The following is a 26,046-nucleotide window of genomic DNA, read 5'->3' on the forward strand; positions in this document are numbered from 1 at the left end:
CATGACAGATCCTAGTACAGATCTGTTTGATCGTGTGGAGGTGGGAAAAAAGAGGTGTAGGGATTAAGTTGTTCCTCTTGACAGGAAAATTACAATTCATGTGCTTAGGAAATCGGAAGGCAGTCCTTCACTGCACGCCATCTAATCCAAACAAAGAAAAGCTGACTGGTAAGAAAGAGAGTTGGCAGTGTAAATAGGTAGGCATCATACATGATGTGAGGGTGGTCGTCATATCAGCCCCACATCAGCTTCATGCCATTCCTGTTCTGAACCCGTTACTTACAGAAAGGAAACTATTTCTGTCTTTGAGAGGGAAATTGTGAGTGCCTGTGATGTGAATGTGATTCTTTTCCAGTTACAGTACAATATGATTTATACTACACAGGGTATAATAAAGACATATTGTTTAATTATGAAGCAGAATCAGAGTAAACTGAAGAATGCTGTTGAGTACTTTTCAGTTCAACCAAGCTTATATTTATGTCCTTTAAAGAGTCAACTAAGGTCAGAGGACTTTAAAGTTTACATGCATGCTACTTTTCTTTCAGATAGGTAGAATCCTGAAGAGCTGACAGGTTGTAACAATAATCATATAGTGAACAATTTTCTAGAGACTAGGGTGCCATATTGATTGAAAAAGTAGTGAAATTTGTCAGCCCAAAATCTCTTTTGCAGTATCAACTGGCTATAGTACTCTACCTATTTTGAATGGTAATGTTATATTTTTAAACAAGTGCCAATTTCAAGGCTGAATCACTGGTGGGAAAGACAACTCTCTATAGTCAATCCAAGCATTTATCCAGATTCTGTAAAAGGACTTGGATACATGTAGGTACCTATATATTTAAAGGCAAGGATGTTAAGTAGAGGTATGTACAACCTTCAGTTTAAGCATATACTTTTGCAAATTTCCAAGCTTGTAAAATAGTTTGCTTCCTTCTCACTGAAAGGCAGTCTATAAAATACATTATTAAGATTTTATATGAATATAGCTATCTAGAAAAAAAATCAGGAAATAAAAAGTTTGGTTCACAGCATGTCATACCTTCAGGTGACATCTCTGGAACAGTGGCCACATAAGGTCCATCCAAGAACTGTGGTTCATGATCATTGACATCTCGAACCTTGATAATAAATTCTGATTCAGGTTCAACAGGAAGCTGAGTGCTCCTGTTAATTGCTTGTGCTCTTAGAGTGTAGAAGGGTTTCTTTTCCCGATCCAGCTTTTGTGTCACGTAAATTTTGCCATTATTTTCATCAATGATAAAAACACTTCCAGCTCCCTCCCCAGTCAAAATGTATTTTAGGTTGCCATCCTGCTTGTCTAGATCTGATTTCAGCTGCAAGTACAAAACAGAAGAATAAGCCATATTTTGGGAGGAATAAAGTTTTGGAATATTCATTTTAGGCTTTGTTTGTTTTCATTCCACAGTGAACCCTGTCACTAGTGAGCCTTCTTGGATACTAATATCTAAAAGAGGGTACTGTCACATTTTCAGCCAGTCATGGCTCAGTTTTAAAGTATTGATATAACAGACATATAAATGCATGGTAAACCTGAAAATAAAAGATGTTTCAACCACTTTAAAGTGAAGGGAATGAATGTAAGTACCTACTTTAGTTCATTCCTTTATCAGCTCCCGTAAACTTCTGCTGAAAATGATGCAAAGGCCATTAAACATTATCTAATTTTTTTATTATTATGAATGACAAGTGTACTTTGTAAGTTTTATATACTTTTGTGTACTCAGCAATACTAAGTGTAAATATAAGAGACAATGGTGTTCTATTTCTGTTGAAATATTAAAGAGATTAAAAGCCATTCTGTGGTGTAAGCCTGTATTATTTATTCTGAAATAAATTGATAGACATTTTCCGTTTCCTTCCAGGATGACCTGCATCTTTTGTTGTCTAGCGAAGATGAACTTTATGATGATAATTCCTCTGATGAAGCTGAGCCCTGGAGACCATTGCAGTCCAGCTGCATTTGTTCATGCCAACAAAATAGTTCTGTTAATGTTAACAATATGTAACAGTACTTTTTTAATAGCAATAACTTAATTTCTTAACATGTCAAGCATCCACAGTTGAAGTTTATGGGAACAGAAATTTCTGTCGTATCATTAATTCTCTACTTTTTTATTTCTTTATTTTGCATTTAGAACAAAAGATGTCAAATCTGTAAGAGCCTGGATAATCATTGAAAAATCCAATGTCAAAAAAAAAAAAAAAAGTTTTATTCAACCTGCTTCTCCTACAAAGAGACAGGGTTTAAATGCAAATAATATGTCTACCTGTTGACTTCAATAATCTCACTGTTTTGCTTCATGTTTATTGGCCCTACAGCTCAGTGTAGGATATGAGGCCACAGAGTGGGAAAGAAGTAACTATGGGCTGTAAAGGGCACATTTCCCTATTGGATCTACTCAGCATATTTTGTAATAGATTCTGAAGTTGCAAAAATCATTTTAACTTTCTTTGGAACAATGCCTGTGCCTTTTGAAGGTTTTCATAATGCATAATTTTCTGCATACATCAAACGGATATTTTATTCAGAATGTTACTGGGACACTGCTCTGAGATATGAGGAACAGTTTTGAGTTCCTGCTCTGAGTTGTGTCAGTGTATTTAAGCCCTAAATTATACAGAGTTAATTCCCCTTGCCAGTACAAGAGAGAGAATTTTCAAGGCTAAGATGTTTAGAACCATTTAAAATATGACTAAGTAAAATTCAAATGTTTTCAACACAAGTAATTGCAAAAACATGGCAGGTTCACCCCTTTATGAGTGGTCTGGTTGAACTCATTTTAACACCACCCATGTCTGGCATCTGGCTAAAGGGCACCACAGATTCTTTTTGATCCATAAATCTTGGTTTCCTTGTCATGAACCCCAGGGCATGGGAAAGGTGATGAATATCTAGTAATCTTTAACCTAAGATGGGGTTCAGATGTGATCACAGAGTGCACCAAACCCTTAGAGACTGGAAGCATACCTCGGACTGGCTGTTTAGACATAACCTGTGTTGAACCACTTCACTCAGAATCATTTATCCCCAGAAGATTTTTATGACCTTGACCATGTTAAACGAGAAGTCTCTTACAGATGACACTTGCTGAGAAAGCATACCGAAGGTTCTCAGTTTACCTGTTTTATTAAACTAAACACAAAAGAATAAACCATCTTTCCATTGTAAATGAGAATTGGGAACAAGAATTTAGGTACTTGTCCTCATATATCTGCCATTGCAGTGCTGATGGACTCATTTCTTTTTCTTGAACATGATAATGGAAAAGGATTTGTGAGTCTATGTTAAATGAAATTTGAAGATTGAGCTCTGAACCTGACAGCGAAAAGAAGTTGATATGGAATAGTGACTTAAAAACAGAGATTGTCTACTTTTGTATTTTCATTGATGCAGTTTCCTTCAGGGCCTTATTTACTGAAAATTTGTGTGTTTATCATAGACTATCATTACATTTACTGAAAGCATAGCATATTCTACTCAATAAAAAGACACAAGTAAATATATCTGATAAGACAATGATTAGACTGCAATAAATTAACCATAGTCTTCAATAAAAATTCCCTATAGTTTACCTGTGAGAAATAGAAAGACAAGATTATGAAATTAAAAAATTAGTATCTTTACATTTGTTCTTTCAGAAGTGAGACATCACACTTCCATGGTAGTTACTTTGAAGGGGCTGTGAAAAAGTAATTAATGAATTTTGAGCACTTCATACTTTAGGCCCAATTAAATTTTAGTGCTAGCTAATTAGCAGTAAACTTGTTTTGGTTCATTCACCTAGAAAGTGCCTTAAAGAAAAGAAAACTAGATCTCAAGATTACAATTACTTCTAGCATACAAAAATTATTATTATTATTATTATTATTATTATTATTATTATTATTATTATTATTATTATTAATATAATAATAATAATAATCAGAGAAAGAAGAAAGGGGCAGATAAAGCCTCATTAAGACAATTATCTTAAAGCACATTTTTAAAGGAGGGTGAAAAATAATTGCTCATTGTGCTAAACCTACGTTAATCTAATGAACCATGCAGATTCCTGTAGTTTCTCAGTGGTGAAAGGATTTAGTATTAATCTGCTTCATTAAAAATTAATGAGGGGTAAATCAGCTGCTACTTAGTGTAATAGAAAATCATGCTAAATACTGTTTGTAAACTACACTGCACTCAGTATGGCTGCTTTGATGCAGAGCCAAAAATAGCACAAGCAAATTGCCAGATGTTGATAAATGAGTCCTTAACTTTCATTCAGAAAACAGAAAGGAAGTTTTCAGGTTGATACCTTTGTCTGCTGTGTATGGAACTAGTTTTAGTAACAAAGTGAATGTGGACTTTCCTTGACAGCAGACCTAGGTGAAGGGAGATCATTGGTAGTGCCATGACCTCCAGCTCTTGGAGTTCTCTGACCCTAAGTCAGGTCACAGGAAAGGAGAGATGTTGTGCTGCCTAATTACAGCTCCCTGAGCAAATTTTTCTACCTTTCTTGATATTTCCAGATCACTGGAGGTGCTTGGTCTTCCAAGTCAAGGTAGTAAGCTGCTAATCAGCTTAAACATTACATTTAACCTTGTACTGTCCTTGAATCATTACTTATCATACCTGTCCAACATACACAGGCACCATTGAAGTTTGTTCCTCAGTTGCAAAAAGTGGCTCCCATACCCAGCCACGTTTCACTCTTCGAACTGCTGTGAAAGACTGATCTGTGTTTTGAGGACTGTTGTTCTGCGTGCTTGGGGAGCAAGGCCAAAGTTGAACCAGCATCAACACGAGAGATAGCAATGCGGAGCAATTCATGCTGAACCCTTCTTTCAATCAGTTTTCATCTGTGGAAGAGGGGAAAAAAAGAAAAAACTTTGACAAAGCATCACTTCTGTCTTTCCACTTTTACATATTGATTCTGTGCTAATATAAGAGCTGATTTGCAGTGTTAAAACCTCCTCCTCTCCCTAAAAGTAAAGAGCTGAAACAAAGTCTGTTTCTGATTAAAATGGAGATTCTCTTAGAGACTCTGGCATGAAAGTCAAGTGTTCAACTTTCCTTTATGAACATCCTACACAGGGACTTTCTATGCAAAAAAGGAAAATCATCCTTCAATTAATTAATCTTCCAAATTAAGCTGGGTAATTGTATTGTGTAGCCTAGGAATAATTTGATTGGAATAATTGTATGTTTCTGCTTAGACAGGGCTCATTTTGAGCTGCAGTCACAGAACTGCCTGAAGGGTGAACATTTAGCTGTAGTGGCCCTGATGACTGACAGCTGAAACAGAGCGGTGCAGATATTTTTTTTAACCTCTTCTTTCCCTCTTTCCCAACTCAGCAAAATCCTGCAAAAATGCCAAAGGTGCAAAAACTTTCTCCTTCCTGGTCAATAGAAATTGTCTTTACTGATTTTACCACCTCTGACATTCTTGTCTTCAATTAAACAGACAAAGGGCAAATGCATCTTGAAAGCTGCAGGTTTCTGCAGCTAGATTTCCTATGCAGGAGCAATCTGGTTTATGAATTTATCATATGCCAGTCAGTTTGTACAACACACTGGAAAAAATATTTTCTGTATTTACTTTAGGCCTGAAAAATCCATAAACCTTTTACCTGTCCAGGATAAAATATGAATTTATGTATTTTAAGACCATGATTTAAATAATAATGTTATAAATACCCATCCTTATGCAAAGAGAAATGCCATGATTGCTTAAAATGACAGACAGATCATATGGACAACTATTTCTTTCCTTCCAGCAATTTTACATGATGTTAAACATTATTCTGTTAAAATGTATTCTGCATATGTATATTTAAAGAGAAAAAAGATAAAGGAATTATAATAGTAAGGCATCTACAATTGTAAGTATTAAAGTGCGCATTCCAATTTCTTAACATTTTCTGGTTTTCAACTATAAAGCTGTAACAGTGCAAGATGAGACTTGAATGGAAGGAATGTGACTTGGGTTCTCTCGTGTTTCAGTTTTCTGTGGAAAATTGCTTATTTTCCTAAAGCTGCAAGAATCATATTTGTGACATGGAAGACAAGGCCAATAAAGCTGAACTCAGACTCTCAAATAAAGCTTGAGTGAGGTTAAAAGGCCTAAAGGCCTTGGAGAGTCTCTCTGTACAGCGGGTATATTTAAAGCTAAACAGTAATTTGCACAGAAACTAATCTTGAAAATGAACATTCATTTTATTGCAGTACATACCAAAGGACAGACAACTCAAACAATGAAAGCTGAATAGTCAAAGGGGCGTTTTGGAAGAATCATAAAGAAATTTATTTCAATCACTATTTAAATGAGGAGACAGGTGTTCAGTCTGGGCCACAGCAAATGCTTCTGGCTACCCATTAACTGGTGTTTTGGCCACTTGTTCTGACACTGCCCACCTTGTTCAACAAAGTATTTCAGGCTTATGGGGCAGTATTTCTTGCAGAGTGAATGCCAAACAGATGCTCATTATCAAACTCATCTGACAGACACCGTGTATACACATCAACATAGTGAGGGTACAGAATATGGCTACGCTGGTCTACTGTTGGCCACCATTTAACAATGCACTTAGCAGTTAGCCATCAGCAATGAACAGCTTAAACAGCATAATTAATATTTTGGTCCATTTCAGTGTCTCCTCTTTACTAATTTGTGTTAATAGTCTATGATACATGGATTCAAACTTTACGTCTCGGACAAATTGGGGGGGAATAAACATTTTTAGATTTGACATGTTGCACACTGTTATGTGTATAAAAAGACTTTAGTTTGAAAATACAGATGGTAGGCAAATTATTGTAAAAAACCATAAAGCTATGTAATGAAATTGAGAATTATATGTATTTCTGGTTTTCTCTTCTCTGCTATATCAGACATACTCAATTTGCCTTTATTTTCAGGACCTTTCAAAGCATATTTTCTTCCAACGTCTTCCTACTCATTTGGCATTGAGACACTGCCTCCAGCCTCTGGCCAGCACATGTTGCCATTCTTTATAAATCCAATTGTTCCCTTGTGAAACAATCACCTTCTTTCTGTTCCACAGACTGTAACTCACTCTCAGAAGTAGCCCTTTTAAAATACCCAGAAACTAATTTCTAATTCCCTCCTCTATTTCTAGTCTTTCCTTAAAAAAAAATCTAAATTTCAGTGTTACTTACTTGGAAAAAAAGTGTTCACAGTGTTTAAGGGGTTCTGTGCTGAGGCTGCTGCCTATCACAGTGACTAGTATTGTCTCGTTATTCCCTTGTACTCCTCTGTCTTTCCCTATCCATCAGTTGTCTCTTGTTTTACACTCAATTTGTAAGGTCTTTGTAAATGAAATGACCTTGTACTCTGTGTTATAATTATAGTATGCAGCAGAAGGGAGGATTAGTAAAAGCACAGAGCTTTTAGGTGCTATAGTAATATGCACAAATAGATAAATTTTTAATAGAATAATCTATCATTGAAAAAAAAGACAAATATATTTTCAGAGATGAGCAAATGAGCTATCACTAATAATTTCCCAGGAGAATGAGAGAAATGGGGACCATTGTTCTGCTCCCGTCCTATTCTGCAGGGAGTACATCTTCACTCTCTCTCACTTGCATTGGATTGCAATAATAAAGACTGATACTTAGAACAGAGTAATGAGAATATCAACTGCAGTTGTAATAAGCAGGCTACAGCTTTTAAAGCAGTATCTTCCTTTTACACCCAACGAAAATCACAAGTTTCCTGCAGACTGGGAACAGATTTACCTTCTTGGCACGAAGTTGCAGAGTCCTTTGTTAGAAGGACTTGTCTAGAACCATCACCAAGAGACATCCTGTCACCATTTGAAACTGGATATTAGTTTTGGGCGTGCTGGTAGTCTGACTTGGTTCGGAATTCCCTTTGTTTTAATAATAGTAATTTATTTTAAATTATGACATTATTTAAATGTCATTACATTACAAAATAATACCTGTTACTGCCTAGCATTGCAAGAATAACAATATGAAGAAAAAGAAGTTTAAAAAATACAGCCTTTGGGATATAGTGAAGTTATATATTTGTTGGTAGAAAAAATAAAAGACTAAGGGTGGACAAAACAACTGCCTTCTAAAGCATTAAAAAAAACCCAAATAACAGATTACAGTGAAGGTGAGGATAAATTCTGTTCCAGTTCTGTTAGCTGAAGAATAAGGAAAAAACAGCTTAATTTTGTAACAAAACCCCCACAATTTGATATAAGTAAAGCCTTTTAATTAGGGCATAACAAAACACTGGAACATGGTAACAAGGGACGTGGTAGATACTCCTTAAATAGAGACCATTAGGACCATCTTGTATATGTACTTGATCCTACTTTACAGCAGGACTTTGAAATAATGACTCCTGAGAAAAACAAATCTCTCTGTCCTTGAAAGCATTGAGCAGAACCAAAAATGCCAGACTGAAAGACATTCCTTTTGTGGAAATTGGTGTTGTCTTTAATTGTTTTAATAACATCAAGCAAAGAACAACGACGACAACAAAGTAGAAAAATTCATGTAAGCCAATCTAATTCATTAATATGCGGCTTCTGAAACATATTTCTTATCTCAAGCAGAGGCCTAACATGATGTTTTTTCAGTTGCAAGTTCTGTTTTGTGCACTGGTGTTATTATGATTATATGAAATTTGTCTCCCTCGTATGTTGCTATCTTTAATTTTCACTTAATAGGATAAAGAAGAAAGGGTATTTGTAACCAACACCTGCAGATTACTGTGTTAGGAAAAGCTTGAATGGATAGAAACCTTCATAGTTTCAACTATACATTTACTCATTTACATTATGTCTACTGGCTATTTGTCCTAATTGCATTTTATATGGCTGATTACTGATAATCCTAGTGTATTTTAAGTATTTTATTTGAAAACACTAGAAAAAAGCATACTAAACCCCTAAGGAATAAATATGGCATATTTAGCTCCAGCTATGCTGGATTTGCCCTCTGGTTCCATTGATAACTACCATTGCAGATTGGCACAGAAGTCACTATTGTGACAGTAATGTTTAACTGAGTTGATAAAAACCATCAGTGGGAAGAAAGGATTAAAATTTGCAAGAATTTATTTTGTTATTTGAACTTCATTTTTTACTGAATATCACAGTTGTTGTATGCCATACATACATATTTTGTGATTGATTGATTGATTGATTGATTTTTGTGAATGGGTAAATTTGATACCAGTCCTGCTCTAGCTCAAGCCACCTTTTCCATAATGCCTCTCAGCTTATGTTTATCTGCCTGATTTCATTTCTTTATGATTAGTTTAACATTTAATATTGTTTTAGTTTTAGGTATTATTTGTATTGAATCTAAATATTTTAATTGAGTCTTTTTTGACTTTCTGGTCTTTCACACACTTTTTTTTTTTAATAAATTTGAACTGCTACATCTAACAAGTATGTTGAATTTAATTATACTGTGGCTATCAGAACTAACATCTAAAATGTAATCACGTCTTCAGTCAATTAATTAGAGCTATATCAACAATAGTCTTGCCAGTCTGTTGCACGATTAGCTGTTTTAAAAGCAGCTACTTAACCTTGAGAAGTGTCTTCTTTAACGCACGTCTTGATGTGACATTTGACCAAATTATACTGACTGGTAGTGCATATTAACACATTACGGCTGCATGTGTCTCCACTAGTCACTCAGCACTTCACTTACATCGAAAGCAACTACTTAGATGTTATGAATGTGATATAAATTCCATTTCATTCTAATTGGTACATTATTTTCTTCATTTTGTAAATATGCTATTGTATTATTAGGGAAGGCCTTCAAACTATTATATAGAATTGCCAGAGTAATTATCTGTCAGTTATACATGGACAAAATAGCTTTAGAGAAATGAATTTGTTAGTTGATTAGTGCCTTTAAGTCTGTGGACTTAATCAGTGTAGAGCTGACTGACTAGAAATCCTGTCATTCCTATTGTTTTATAATGTTTTACTGATTATCTTTCCAGGTACTATATTAACACATATTATCTGATGCCAGTATTTTGCTAGAATATCTGTGGCATTGTAGAAAAAGCCGAGATGACATTTCAGATGACAAAACGCTGGGTCTTCAAAGCATGACAAGCAGTAGCCAGAAGTCTATCCATATTAGAGATTCAAAACATCTTTTACAGTATCAAATTGTGATATTTATTTCTTCAAATCCTATGTCTCCCATTAAAAACCTATAGGAACTGTAGGGAAAGGTCGGACATTTGTTTTAAATGAGGGGAAAGGGGTCAAAGGTGAAGGATGAGATTTTCTGCAGTGACTGAAGAAAACAAGTAGTAGAGCTGTTCCCTGTTCAGCCCACAAGAAAAGAAGATAGTATAGAGGATGGGATGACATATTCTATGTTTTACAACCTCACCCCACGGTGTCTTTGGTTGTTCTCATTCCCTTAGAGGAGTTATATTAATCACCAAAAGACATGAGTAAACCAACATGGACAAATAGCCTTTTTCTGAATTAAAGCCAGTGACTATTGGTGCTATACTATTCCGTTTGAACTTTGTCATATAAAACTGGCTGCACAATACCTATTTCTTAATGGATGTGAGCATACAAGATGAGATAGACAGTCTCTTGCCTTTTTCAACCCTGTTCCACCAGTATTTTTAGAACTGAGCAATTGGTTGCTGATCTGCAGTTTGCTGGAGATCCATGCAGCTGGGACCAGCTCAATATTTCTGGGTCTGGTTCAGCATTCCTGTGTTTGACTTCCCTTAGGTGACTGCTGCCACTGCTGTGGCTCTGTGGACAAAGATTCTCATGATTTTGGAAACAGGAAATCATTATTTCACTCACTGTTATCAATCATATTACACAGAGCTGGGAGTGCAGCCTCAAACACTTCAGTCATGCCCGAGGCAGAAGGAGACCCAATCTTCTCGTTTCAATTCCTTTGAGCTCCTTTAGAAACAGCCTGGTAAAGATGACCCAACCCATCTAAAAAGTCTCTGAGTACAAAGAAAGAGTCACCCACACCATTCCCATCCACAGAATAGGGTGTGTGGGGAAGGATAAATTTCTGGTGGGCAGGACTCTGCCAGACTGCTTTCATTCTGCAGCAGTGACCTTTGGGAGCGCTGGTTAAGGTAAACACTTCATATGGATGGAGCCAAAGGCAATCTGATATTACTGTAAACTTTCCCTGGGAGTGCTTGTGTTACTGTTTTGCAGCTGGAACCAAGATAATGTTAAAATTAAATCTGGAACATCAGAAAGCAATAAAGAAAAATTAAAGGTTCCTTTGGGAGTCTACTGAAATCCTCTAAAGGGACCAGCAGGTATCACCAAGAATGTCACACTGACACACACACAGAGCTCCAGCAGATTGCCCAGAGATAGTTAAACCTTTAGGATTTCTCCCTGGTTGGTGTGGCATCTTCTCTTCTTTTGGAAGCATAGCTTTTCCACATGTTTTTAACTGAAGAATAGTAGTTATTTGGTGAATAGTTTCATAGACATGAGACAGATATTCCTGTTGTGGTACACTGCACTCTCTACACTAAAAATAAGTGAATGTTTAGTTTTAATTATAGCTTTCCTTAACTATGACTATTATTTATTTTTAAGATAGTTTGCACTATAGAAAATTATGACTAAACCCATGTCTTTAAGCATAAATATTTTGCTGATTAAAAAGACTAACACATGTACACAGTAAAACAGAAATTCTTGCCTTCTGGCATTTGCTTTTTATTGTAGAGAAGTAGCAAATCCAGTTACAAGATATTTGATTCACTGGGCAAATCCTACTGGAACATTTTCGGCTCTACAGGATACCACTCAGTACTGAATAACCACTTGTCAGCATAACAATGTAAAGGACCACATTCGATGATTCACACTTGAATCTGTTTGCCAAATGATTTTCAGGAAGGCACTTCATGAAATGCTCCAAAAGTTTCTTTAGGATTCAGGTTCCTTTTTTTGCTTTCATTCATAATTATTCTTTGCATACATTAAAAATACTAGTGCAATGAATTCACCTTTCCCATGGTTTTTGAGGAGATTTGATTCCTCCAAACATGAAATACCCAAGGATAAAAAGAAGCTTTGACATTTCAGTTAAGCAGATCCTTTTTGCTATAATTTGACTTATTGTTAAACTGGTGGTTTTGGCTTTAGAGTCAATTTTCCACATAACATGAGGTAAATCAGAAACACCCTTAAATGAAATCATCCAGTCTATGTCAATGGGAAACTCAACTGAAATCAGATTCAAATTCTTATATTTGAGGAAACTTACCAGGATTCATTTGTAAAGTAAATAAATAATCATATAAACAGTCCCTTACAAGCAGGTGAAGAAACCATACATTCACATTACAAAAAGAAAGGAAAGAAAAAAAGATATTTTTTTATTTTCATTAACTTACTTTGTGCTCTGTTTATTAATAAAACACATTAAGGTAAATAAAGCAGGGAACAATTACTTTTAACAGTATTAAGATTTTTTACTATAAGCTAGAAAATTTGCTTTGATACATAATACAGTTTAAAGATACAATTTAAATCATGGACAGACAATGTCTCTTGCATACATACATACATGCACTCTGTGCACCACCACAGTGGAAGTCAGCTGGAAAAATGCTGAAAGAATACGTCTCCCTGTCGTGGTTTAACCTGGCAGGCAGCCAAAAACCACGCAGCCGCTCACTCACTCCCCCCACCCCCCCAGTGGGACGGGGAGAGAATCAGAAGGGTAAGAGGGAGAAAAACTCGTGGGTTGAGATAAAGACAGTTTAATAGAACAGAAAAAGGGAAAATAATAATGATAATGATAAAATATACAAAATGAGTGATGCACAATGCAATTGCTCACCACCCGCGCTGACCGATAACCAAGTAGCGATCAGTACTTCCTGGATCACACCTACCCTTCATATACTGAGCATGATGTCACATGGTATGGAATACCCCATTAGCCAGCTGGGCTGGCTGTTCTGATTATGTTCCCTCCCATCTTGTGTACCTAGCTCAGTCAGTAGGCACGGGAGCTGTCCTTGGACTAGGAGGGCACTTAGCAACAACTGAAAACATCAGTGTGTTATCAACATTCTCCTCATACTAAATCCAAAACACAGCACTAGGAAGAAATTTAACCCTATCCCAGCCGAAACCAGGACACTCCCTCAGAAAGGTTGCAATAATATCAGACAGGAAAGGGTAGAATTTGCCTGCTTTTTGATAGAGACAACAAACTGAAGAGTATTTGTAGCTTTCAGGATACTGAGAAGCAAAGATGGAAAAGGCAATTTACAAACTTGCTAAAAATATGAAATGGTTTCTTGTCTTTTTATTCTCTTAGTCTAGTTCTCAGCTGATGAATCTTCCATTATCTCCTGCAATGGAGTAACTCAGTTTCAGTTCTGCTTAGGTCTCAATGAGCAGAGGCTTGTCTCTCCCTTATTCCTTTTTTTAATATTTCACTGTTCTGCTCCGCTAGCAGGAGCATATGTTATCCTCTTTCTTCACTCATTCTATCAATTACATTAAAGGCTAATATCCTTTTTTTAATCTGTCTCATATACCAAAGATATATTAATCCAGCGCAGTTCTTATTTGAAACTTTGTAAGCACTTTCCAGGCACTGAGGTATTCAGAACAGGATGGGAAGAGAGCATTAGGTTATCCAGGCCAAATAAAGGGTGTTGTGTAATCAATTTCATGTCAAAGATTTTCAAAAAGGATCTTTTTTCTTTTCTGTTCTGTTTTAAGGTGTGGAATAAAATATTCCAGGTATAGACCAACAAACCCCATCAGATTTGCAAATTGGGCATATTTTTAAATTTTTTTTAATGGAATCACATTTTATGAGAGTCATAAAAAAAACCCCCTAAAAATAGGATGCCTTTTCTAGCTATTGATATTGTATCCTCTAAAAATTCTTGTCTTTAAAGCTATTTTTAAAAGATATGAGTTACTTTAGACCCCTCTGATATTCTTATATTCTAATATAATATCAGAGAATAGTTTCAAATAAAAAAAAAATTTCTAAGTTGCATAGTATCCAGGACCAACTCTTCATAGTCAAGTTGCCTTTTCTTCCTATGATATCTCAGAGCATAAATTTTGTCCATTATTTTCGTGCTTATCCATAAAATAAAATTCCACTTTCTCTTATCATCTTGCTACTTAGTACATGCAACACATCTCTTCCTGCAAAATGAGGGGGGAAAATGCTGTTTATACTTCTGTTATCATTCAACATAGTTCTTAGCTCGAATGGAATTAAGATACCTTGGGACATTCTTATTAATTATAAATTCCCTTCTGACTAAAAATCCATTAATCAGAAAGTCAGGAACACCACTAAAATTTGTGTTGAAACTTGCTTTTCTAAAAGTCATTGTTCAGGTCATACTGAGTTGTTGGGTGGTTTTTGTAATGTATTATATCTATGTAGGAAATAGCCTTTGAAAAGTTCCTAGCTATTATTTGGTGTCTTGAACTCCCACATATACTTCTGGTAAAATGATGCCTTATTAACACACTTTTATCTCAGTTCCTTAAATTCTGGTCATTCTTCAAGTGTATTACATTATTTTAGAGGGGAAAAGAAAAAAAAAAAAGCAGTGAGAACAATGGAAAATTGGATTAAAAATTCAATATGGCTAAAGACTTCAAAGTAACCCCCAAAATTCAGCTGATATTATTTCAGTTAATTGTTATTGTTAGTAAGATTTCTTATCTTCTAGACTAATACTTTTGATAGAAGAAAGCCAGACACCTAGCTCTCTTTGAAACTGGCAAAATATTTTGTTATTTCTCCATATTTTATGTTCTGGGGTTTTTTTAACTTTTCATTCATTTCTTTTCTTTTCCAACTAGTTTTTACCTTACTACAACATGATTCTTCCTCTTCCTAGCCTACATTGAATTCTCCTTTCTCATTGAGAAGCTGAGGCACTGAGTGTCCCTCCCCAGTTTTTTCCCATTCTTCATTTAAAAACTGTTTTTCTGTTTGCACCTAAGATTGATGAACTACCTACTCACCCATCAGTTCTGTCCCCACTACTGTAAATCATCTGCAATAACAGTTTATTGCATCTTTATCCAAGTTTTTTACCTCTCTTTAATCTTTGTGTGTCATTATCTCCTTGTTACCTGTGTGAGCCTCTGTTGCTTCTCTGTTCAATGTTATCTCTCAATCAGACCTCTCTGTACAGATTTCTTTTGATATTTTACTTCACAGTAACCTATTGTAAAAAATAAATTGTGCTGTATTATATTGTTGAGCCAGCATCCCTGTGAATCATTCAGAGGGTAATTTTGACTATTTCAAGAGCACTTATGTACTTTGTAGTCTTAGCTTTTGTATCTCCAACTGAGCAGGTATCCTCAGTACTTTATGTATTACTAGAGTGTTAAAATGCACAATCAAACTCAACATTTTTAAACTTCATCACCTACTTTTTCTTTCACTGGAAGAAGCTTCTTAAGCCAAGAAGCCAGTGGAGGAGAGAGGCAGAAATAGGAGGAGTTCACACTAAAAGTAAATCCTGGCTAAGGTGACTTTAATAGGGTAGGAATCATGGTGAGCGGTAAGTGACAGAAGATTTTCATGCAGTGATTAGGAAAGAAAGAAGCTAGGCATGGAGTCAGACCTGCATTGGAAAGGAGCACCAAGTGTGCTGGGCCAGGGGCCTTTCGGTCCACAGGAGACATTCACAGGATAAATTGCCTCCTGGTCTGTGCACGCTGCCATAGAGCAGGGCTGTGGAATCCAGCAGGCAGGTCCTTTGCATGTTTCGATTTTATCCTCATCTTTAAAAGTCAGACTTAGCTAAAATCTATAGATATATCCCATTTAGCTCAATTGAAGTTATTCAGAAATATTACTGCTGGAATTGTTTTGTGTCCTTTCAACTGAAATTTGTAGGAGTTGCAGAAATTCAATACCCATGTCTGGTAGAACTCAGCAGAGCGCTCTGTAAGTATTAAGTACTCTCCCAGCTGTTTCAAATGTATATTAAAAACACCAAAGGCTGGTGTTGGTGCTGTGACAGTAGCCAGTTGCATTGCATGGTCAAAGTAGTTTCTCCGGAACAAAGGAGGTAAGAGAATTGATTAAGAAAATTATAGAATTTATTGTTATCAGACCTTGATGATGAAGTGGCACAACACATACTACCAAAAGAAGTTTTGCAGTCAAGAAAGGAGCAGGCTTTATAGAAGGCAGAAGTAGTCTGAGAAGATTTCAAAGATCCATGAAGAATTGTGTTGAAAAGCAGAAGACAGACAGAAGGCTTGGGAGTAGAACTAAGGAAGAAACATGAGGACTTTGCAAATAACAAACTTATCCACAGATGATGCATGTTTGAAAAGCTAACAGCTCCAGGATTTCTGTTTTTCTTTTAACTAAGAATATGTAAAGGTGAAATATTAATTTCCTGAACAAATTCTCTAAATAAAGAAACAAAGTAACAAGGTAAAGTTTAAAAAAACCAAAACCAAACCAAAACCAACCAACACCAAACTAAATGAAACTTGAAGGTATATTATGTGTAAAATTGACTTTCTACAACTAATTTCGTACCATTATCTGTATTAATTTTCTTAAATAGATACAACTATATAATAACCAATGTTTGACCTTGAAAACTCACTTATAAAAATTAGACTTATAGTGTTTAGTTAGCAAAATATGACCAGGACTATTTCTGTCATGACCATTTCAGTAAATTTCATTACTATTTATATTGATAACTTTTATATGTCTCTGTAAATTCAGCTAGCAACTCATGGAGAAGAGCAGGAAAAACAAGCATGGATTGTATTTCCCATCCCTCACTGCATTAATTACTATGTTTGTGAAACGCGGAGTTTCCTCTAGGAAGTAATACTTTAAGAAAATCCCAGGATAGGAGATAGGAGACCTCTTCATGGAGATAGGCATATTTTTTGTGAAATTGATGCGTAAGACTTTGGGTACTTCTTTCAAAGTTCATCCCTTCACAGTGGCTTGTGAAAATTTGTAGTGAAGAAATAGCACTTCAAAGTCCATTGAAATGAGTGGATACTTTTCAAGCCACTTCTTGGCCTTGGACCTGGTCATCAGCATGCCTGCTTTGTAGACATTTCCCTTCCTTCATCAGACTTGAGAGCGTTCTCTGGTTCCTACGCAGCCGAGTGGATAACTTCAATGCATATAAACATATGAATATGCATGAGCTCTCAAAGATGCCATAAATCACTAAATCAGATTGTTTAAATTTGCCCCCTAAATAAGTTCTTACAAAAAAAAAATACTGAAATAAGTTTCTATGGATATCTCACTTCTTTAAAACAAGTTTCATCCACATAATTCCCCTTCTTTCAAGGTCTGTCAGAGTTTCTGACTTTAATTCATTGCAAGCCAGCTGAAACTGGGAAGTCCATAAAGTTGCCATAGTAACTGAATGGACAAAGACTTAATTCACTAGTTTATGTAAGCCAGAACTCATATCCTGCAGAGAGTAATGGTCTTAAATTATTTAGGTCTATAAAGTCCACTGTTAATGGATTATATATATTTAATAAATAGGTGTCAGTTCTTTAGTTAGTGAAAGATGGGCTTTGATTGCCCTATGCTGTCTCAAAAGTAGTTGTATGTTGGATAGTAAGCCAATGAAAAAGTCAAGGGGAATGAAAAGGAACAAGAAACCAGGATATGGTAACAGTAGTGCTTTCCATGTTAAGAGAGGTTATGAGGTATGTTATTAATTTATTAAGAGTTTATTTTGAAAAAGTTCCCCAAACTGAGCTGTTAAACTCCATAAAAACCTTGTGGATTTAACAGTAATAGAGGACAGCACACTTTGAATTTTGCAGTCTGGTGAAAACAACGGGACTGGAGTCAATTGTTATTGTTCCCAGTCCACAGATATAATTTGCAGTGACACTGCTCAGGTAACAAGAAAGATGTGGAAAAGCAAGACTGAAAGAGAAGCCTCTTGAAGAATGTGTTACTAATCACATCATTTTGTCATGGACAGCGTGATTTATTTAGGGCCACTGCATTCTTTTGGTTTAAAGTAAGTGTGTGGCATAGTCAACTGTTATGGTGTCATGATGGATGTGACAAGATTAGGTAATAAAATATAATTATATATTTTCTTAGTTCAGACAATTCCCTGCTTCTCATCTTCTTGATCACAAACTGAAAATCTTTTACTTTGAATTTATTTGAAATCACCCAATAACTCTGAGAACAATAACAGTTTTCGTTTTCTGTCTGCTTAATTTTGCCCTCCTTCCCCACACCTTGTGCTTTATGCAACATTTAGTAACTGGGCAGATTAGAATCATAAACCAGGTCTGCTGCACTGCAACTTTCCTAAACAGCATTGGTAAATATTATAAATATCGTAAACATTCTTTGGGAACTTTGCACTAGTAAATGGGTAGGGACATTTTAGTCATTGAATCTACCCATAACTTGGGACATTTTAACATCAAATCTACCTATAACTTCAACGTCTTAGAGAACGAATTCTATATAATTTAATTCCCTAGATTAATGAATTCTGTAGAATTCCGTAGAATTCATTAATCTGTAATTAATTCATTAATCTGTAGCTCTTTTTCATGAGATTCCTGAGTACATCAGTTACTCACTTTAATCCTGCAAGTGTGAAAAGAACAGTCCAGATGGGAATTGCCACTACAGCTTTACTGTATTTTATGTTGCTTTATTTCATTCTTGCATTTTAATTCTAGTGCCAGCTTTCAGCAGGATGTTGAACCTGAAAGTTTCCTCTGCAATTTTAATTCAAAGAGGAACTGACACCTATATTTCTCCTTGGGTGGAATTCCACTGCTCATCATGCTATCAGACTTTATCACTAGATTTACATTTTGTGTCATGCCAGCTATCTCCTATCATTCCAGGTGGTTTGGGTCTTTTTATAGATTCTTGCCCAGGACTTGTAAATAGTGGATAGCTGGCATGAGAGGCAACAGGATGTGGAAAATTATTCAGAGAAATAGAAAGAAGATTGTTAACAAAAGTGAAAGAAAACAGGGAACAGTTAGATACGTCATATCGTAAATTTCTTTTGTTGTCCCATACAATAATAGAAGGGTTGGGTTTTTTTTGTGATTGTAGGCAAGTTTTGCTTTGTCCAGGAAGCTCTCATGAGCTGTGAGATAACATAGGCAGCTGCCTCAATGGTAGGTTTCCTCTCACTCCCTTCTCCAACTGCCACTATTGTTCAGCACATTCTGTGCATTCAGCACAGAAGTCTCTTATGTTTTTTATTAAAAAATGTCCTATAATTCAGGACTTCTGATATAAAACTAATTTTTATAAAACTAGTTTTTTTTATTTAGGGTTTTTTTTTTTCCCTCAAAGGCTGTTACAGAACATATGAACTTTGTATTGTGTGTGCTACAGCCTATTTAGTCATCTACTGTAAACGTCAATTTTAAAGAAAATAACTGTCCTCTGGACACTCAGAATTAAAAGGCCACTTTGAAAATCAGTGCCTAAATCACAGAAATATATTTAACTGCTTTCACAAAGGACATCACATGCCAGTGTAATGAATTGAAGGGTATTTTCCTATGCAGGGTATTTGCAAAATACAGAGATGTTCTCAATTACCTTGCATTGAAACATCATTCAGTAGTGCATCATAATTTCATTAGTGCTTTGTTTAAAAAAACCTAAGATTAAAGTATTTAGACAACTGGCTGAAATTTTGTGTAGAGATAAACTGGAATTACTCCCTGCTCTCATGGTTTTGTTATAGAGAAAGATATACAAAAGAGCACTAAAAATATTGTAGTCCTGAGTTCTTGCTGTTATTACCAACAACTGTCAGCCAGGAAACTAAATTCTGTATATTTTCCCTCTCATTTTCCTTCAAATTACTTTTGTGACCTCCTTGCCCTTAACTGAATTATGACTCAAAATGTACGTTGTTAATTCTGATTATGTTATTGTACTATTTCACCCTCGCAGCCATGTGGTAACAAAGGAGTAGAAACAGGGACAGGGTATTGGCATCGTACCATGGAATCTTAAGCAAGGCACAGAAATCCCCCTCTCTGGGAAGGGGCCAGAGCTGTTATCCATGCTAAGAGCACTAGCATAGCAATGTGAAAACAAATCAAAAAATCCCCACCGGATAGAAGTATAATTTTCCTAACAAATAACTACAAGGGTTTCAAGCTTTCTTAGTAGAACATGAAAATAAGCTCTACTCTGTAGAGTAACCTATAAATCTAATGTTTGACTCTACTCATTGCTGAAATAGTATCAAGAAGGATTAGGTAAAACTAAAAGAAACAAATGTATGAAACATTTACACACAACCTCCAAAAGAAAAGAGGTAATATGCCAGCTAGAACAGGGAGTAGATAAGGGATTTTACATCTTCTGAATTTGCCTTTTGGTATGTCTTGCCATTTCCTGTACTTGATATCAGGTGAGTTTTACAGAATGCACACAGCAATATTTAAAATAAATAAATAGAACAATACTACTGCTTAAAATTGCAATTTGCTTGAAAAAAATATTTTACCTTGAGGAAACGGTTGAACTCTGAGCTGTTTCAAAGTTAAAAAATTCTAAGCTGATCAAATTCTCTGAAATGCTTCAAAGGAATATCTTTCTCTGTTAAAGAGAATCAGAAGAAAAAAAATGTTATCTCATACAAATCCAGTTGGTTCATATAAACAGGAAAAGAGGGCATTTTTATCTGTGGATCACGCCACTTAAGTTTTTTTCAAATATTGATATCAAACTGGATGCTGAACTATCTGCAGCTAGGATCAAATAGAGACCAAGCAGGCTTTGTGAAAAGGCAATCTTAAAGCAAAATATGATCTATTATCAGGATTCTTGCAATTCAGTCTATTTGGATTTGCAATGCATCTTTGTGGAAACAGCAACTGATTCAGCATAGAGGCCACATAATTCATCTGCAATGAAAGCACTTCACCTTGAAGAGCACTTCCTCAACCAGCTCGCAGTAGAACTTTGTTCTGTACTAATAATTCAGTTCTTTTTGTGCTAAATGGTAAATGAACTGTAAGAAGTCCCCTTTTTACCCCCTCAGAGGACTCTCTTGCTCTTCTGCAATCCTCTAAAAGGATAGTTTATAGTTTATAGCTTATAGTTTAACGTAAGTTTTTTCAGTAGCACCATGACTTTAGGCTGCTTTTTCCCTCTCTTCTAACACCAGCCACTTTTGCTGCCCCTGGTCAGCCCATCTTGTTGTTTGTTGTTTGAATGGAGAAATCATATGCTATGAATTGAACAAACTAAAAAAAAAAAAAAAAAAGAAAGAAAAAAAGAAAAAAAGTTTTCTTTGCCAGGTTATTTATTACTTGTACAATAGAGGAGAAGGTTTGAAGGGAGAAAATACCTGATAAGGTAGGAGAGTGACTGGGATGCTTACAGCATGTTTATGGCTTCAGCTCCTTAGTAAAGATGGTACTGTTTCTTTTCAAGGCTAAGGTTAATCTCTTCATGTCACAGGGCTTTTTCTTGTATAGTGTTCAGTTTGCTGAGCATCTTAATACAATATCTAAGAACTACTTCCAACCTCACTACATCTAAATCCGAATGCTCGTTCCTCTTCAGAATGCTTAGACAATATCCCCAAAACAATGGATTTTTTTCTGTGTAGGAAGCAGAGGCGTGAAAAGAACTAAAAGAAAATTAATATTTCAAGATAATGCCTTTTGATAAGATTTTAGCACAATTTCCTAACTGATATATAAATATCACAAAGATTGGCTCAATACAAGAACCAGTGCGAAACAGAAAGTACTTGGAGCTTAATCACTTTACCCATCTGATATCCAAGATTATTCCTGGCTTTCTTATTCTTTATAGAAAGAGATCTTTGACTCAGTTGAGTTTAATGGAGTAAATTGAACGCCATAGGTTTTGGTTAAAGTTATCAGCAAATGGCAAATTAATCTCAAAACGTGGTAAAAAATTCGCCTGCTATAATTGTAATCTGCTAGAAGGTTACAAGAGAAAGACATGATTACTTTTGGGTTTTTTATCACAGATTTAGAAATGGGAGAGTTAGAGAGCATTGTGAATATTGGAAAACAAAACATAAACTAAGTATATATACAGTTACTACATTTTTAGAAGTATTTCAGAAGTTTAAAGTGTAAAATAATTTCCAACACTAAAAAGCATGTTTTTTTAACACAGTATTAGTATCACTGGTGGACTATTGCTGTACAGCCAGGTTGTGGCTTTGTAAATGATCAAAAACCAACCCCAAATTATGTTTGCAAGTTAAGGAGCTTATATGTGATTTAATGAACATGCTATCAAATTGTTTCCTTTTTTTATATATGTAGTTTATTTTGTAAATCAATGGTAAATAGTGGTAAACACACAGACTTTTATGCAAACTTACCAATATATATCTACAGCTAGCTACCTAATGGAGAAGTTCTGAAGATCTAAAGCAATTACTGTTGAGGTATGCCCTCTAAAAATCTTTAAGTCATGTGACTTCAGTGCAAGATACTTGAATGAAACTTTTTTTTTTAAAGAAAAAATTGTTTCCATGGTATTTTATGACCATTGTTTATAAATATGTTGGTGTTTAAAAACAAAAATGGTGGGGTTTGTACGTGAAAATGATACAGTTTAACATTTTTAGTTTTTCAAAATTTGAAAAGGGTTGTTTGTTTTCTTTAAATTCATTTCCTCTCTTGAGAGAGGGATGTGAGAATATATAACTTTAAATTTGATTTTTTGAACTGATTTTTAACTAATTGTGAACTGATTTTGAAAAAATTTTTAACTAACTGTTAACTTCATGAAGCAATATAGGGCAAGACTGAGCAGGCTGTGACTAATAAACCTCCCATGATTTGTCAGCAGTGCAGCTGCAGCCTGCATGCCTGAGCTTGGTGCTGTGACCGGCAGCAGGGCTGGGCTGGCTTAGCATCCCCTGGTTATCTCCTTCCCCCAGCTGTGGGAGACAGCAAGCCATCAGCACCTGCTGAGGCTGTCACCTATGGTTCTCCCCTGCATCAAGCGATCGATGTGTCTAACAGGCAAATACCTTACATTGTCTTTTACATAGATGAACTTGCCGCCACTTGACAGAGTTCCAACCTTTTACACCTATTAAGGAAGGAAACAATAATGCTGTCCTCTTCTTTCTAGGGTTTTCTATATGTTACCTCTGACTGTGTCCTAAATGAATCAATAAATCAATTTGCAGCTTCTCTGCCTCAGTTAAATCAAACTTATTCACAGTTTCTGCTGAGTAAAAAACATCCAGTGCTTCTCCACAGGTACCCACTGTCATTTTGACAAGATATATCAGAGCCTTGGCCAAAGTTACAGTGTGGCCAAAGTTACAATGTCCAAAATGTTTAATTTTCCTTTTTTTTTTTTTTTTTTTTTAATTTTACTGGTTACTTTTTTACTATTTAATTACATTATCTTTATTAGAACTATTCGTGTGAATTAATTCTACTCCTAGAATCATTGCCTGCTAAATACAACTGCTAAATGAGGTAGAAAAATTAATTTTATTACCAGAAGAACAGAACATAAAATGGAATAAAGTTCCTTTTTATTGAAAAATTATGACTATAAGATGAAATATTACAGTGTTTATTGTGGACTCGTAGATATTATAGGTCTGCTAATAACCTAAGAGATTATCTAATTTTTTTCCATGCCTGTGAATGATTATTCTTTATGGCATAGATAGTATTTTTTTTTAATAATACAAAGCCTGAGGCTCCCATGTTTTCTTAAGACTGCATTTATTAATTTAAGCACCTGAAATTTAAAGATCTAGTGTAACGTGCCTATGCAGGCTCCCTCAATAGTCAATGGAAAGAGAAAGGAATCAGTATTTTACTGCATTGTAAGAAAGGTAGCTGACATATGAAGTCTAAATCACCCTCTTTCTTGTCTAGAGGGGATCTTGACAATTAACCTGCACGAATGAATTACTTAAAAGACATCTACAAACAGGTCAGATGATCTGCATTCTTAACCTTACTGCCATCCCCACAGAAATATTTTATTTCTGAGCAAGTTCTTTCACTTCTGAGTTCATATTAATATTAGTGAAGATCAAGGTACATCTTGTTAAATACGTTAGTACTAATTTACATTTAGGAGTATAGCTCACAGTTCCTCTGTTAGATATGTTTTGCATTTTAGGTAGAGGTGGATGTTTCCAGTAAAGGAAATTAAACCAGAACAAAGATGTTTCATAGATTAACTAGCTTAAAATAATGTTTGAAATTCTTATAAAACACACTATTTATCTTCTTCGTACAAGTTACTTTGAATTATAATATAAGCACTTTCTAGAAACCATTTGTCTCCAGATTGGACAAGAGGAATAATATTATCCAAAAGAGTTGACATTTCTTCATGTTTTCCAGTATATTAAAAAAAAAAATCTTTAAGAAATTTTTTCTCACACATTTTGAATCCCTTCTTAACACAGCTGTTACAAAAATGTTTTTCTTCCATATGATTACTATGATTTATGATCAATATGATTACTATCACAATGTCATACTACTATGGTATCATGCTATCATACGTAAATCATAAATACTATGTCATAGTGTAGAAAGAAAAGAAATATGTTCTTTTTGGATGTGAAAAAAACCATCAAAACAAAAAGCAAAACTAAGTTTTCTTTATTTCCTCACTTTATAGTTTTCTGTGATTTTGTCACATATAAATTAATACTCTCGCATTTTTCATGCATTGCAGGTGAATACGATTTCAGTCTTTTACTGACATCAATTCATTCTCCAGTAGGTTCTGCTACGTGAGCCTGTAGGCTCATCTCACTTCCCTGGTTTAGGTATAGCGAGCATTGCTCCAACATACCCGGACTTAAAAAAAGAAAACCTACATGCAACAATTACAAATTCCTAGAAATCTGAAGTTGCTGTCTATAAAAGACCACTGAAATTGTTCCTACAGAGTTTACCTTCAGATATCCCACTGAAATAGTATACTTTTTACTCTCTCTGACATTTATGATTAGTAATACCGAGGAATGCAGTCTATCATTTTTATGATGTAACACTTTTTTTGTGCTGCCTTGTTTTCATTTGAAACAAAATGGACTGAATCAGGTTATAGTAGCTCAGACTTAAGCAGTATTTCTCCACTTGGAAATCAGCTATTATTCTGGAGAGGCTATCTATCCGAAAAAAAAAAAAAAAGAAAAAATAAGGCAAATCACACAGCAAAAAACCCAATGGACAGAAAAGCAAAAATCCATGATTTATGAGAACTTACCAATTATTCACGACTTTGAATTATTTACATTTCTACTTTGTATAATATATCTGGAAAATGTGATTATAAATTTATATTTCAGAGTTTCTTTGAATGTTTCATATATGCAATAAACCCATGCTTGTAGACACCATATTTGGGGGTAAGTTCTTGCTTTAAATTTTCTTTTCTTTTGAGAGAATATTTTCATTTGTAGGAAATAAACAATATTATCTACTGCGAAAAACTTTTTGTTTTAATGTAACTTAATTATTAGGTTTGGTTTAAGGACTCCTAAGTGTAATAGGAACTTTTTGTTTTGTTAATGCTGGGTTGTTAAGAGCAGGCAGTTACTTGCCTGGGTCATTCAGATGATGGTGGTGGAACTAACTAGCTATGTCCATCAAAAGAGGATGCTTCAGGATCTGGGTTAGCACCTGAGGGGGGCTCAGGCTCCCATCGCACGCAGCTTGTAGTGCTGCTCTGTGTTAGCTGCTCCTACTGATGTATCTCTTGAGAAATTTGCTACCTGTCCTTATGTGCATGACTGGGCCTGGCAGCGTTAGGATGCGAATCCCACTGTGCAGGGGAGTAGCCCTGTTACCAAAACAGCGAAACACCTCAGGCGCAATCAGCCTCCCCGTGGCTGTGGGAGCTACCAGAAGAGGAGAAAAGCCCAGAGGGACCCAGCCACAGCCACATCCACGGGCTGGTGCTGGGTGCTAAGGGGTTCGTACAGTCAGATATTGCCTGCGGAG

General features: G+C 35.4%; 1 protein-coding gene across 1 annotated transcript in view; it reads right to left on the bottom strand.

Annotated features, from left to right (window-relative positions):
* The window catches only part of CDH19 (cadherin 19), a 117,794-nt gene that overhangs the window by 39,132 nt on the left and 52,616 nt on the right, over nt 1–26,046 (bottom strand). Inside the window, exons 3-5 of the mRNA XM_075142160.1 lie at nt 20,565–20,656; nt 4,640–4,866; nt 1,046–1,340 (exon numbers count right to left, since the gene is read on the bottom strand). Of these exons, the coding sequence (XP_074998261.1) occupies nt 1,046–1,340; nt 4,640–4,837 (493 nt within the window). The 5' untranslated portion in view covers nt 4,838–4,866; nt 20,565–20,656. The remainder of the gene's footprint in view (nt 1–1,045; nt 1,341–4,639; nt 4,867–20,564; nt 20,657–26,046) is intronic.

Source organism: Calonectris borealis, chromosome 2 (assembly GCF_964195595.1).
Source record: "Calonectris borealis chromosome 2, bCalBor7.hap1.2, whole genome shotgun sequence".
NCBI lineage: Eukaryota > Metazoa > Chordata > Aves > Procellariiformes > Procellariidae > Calonectris > Calonectris borealis.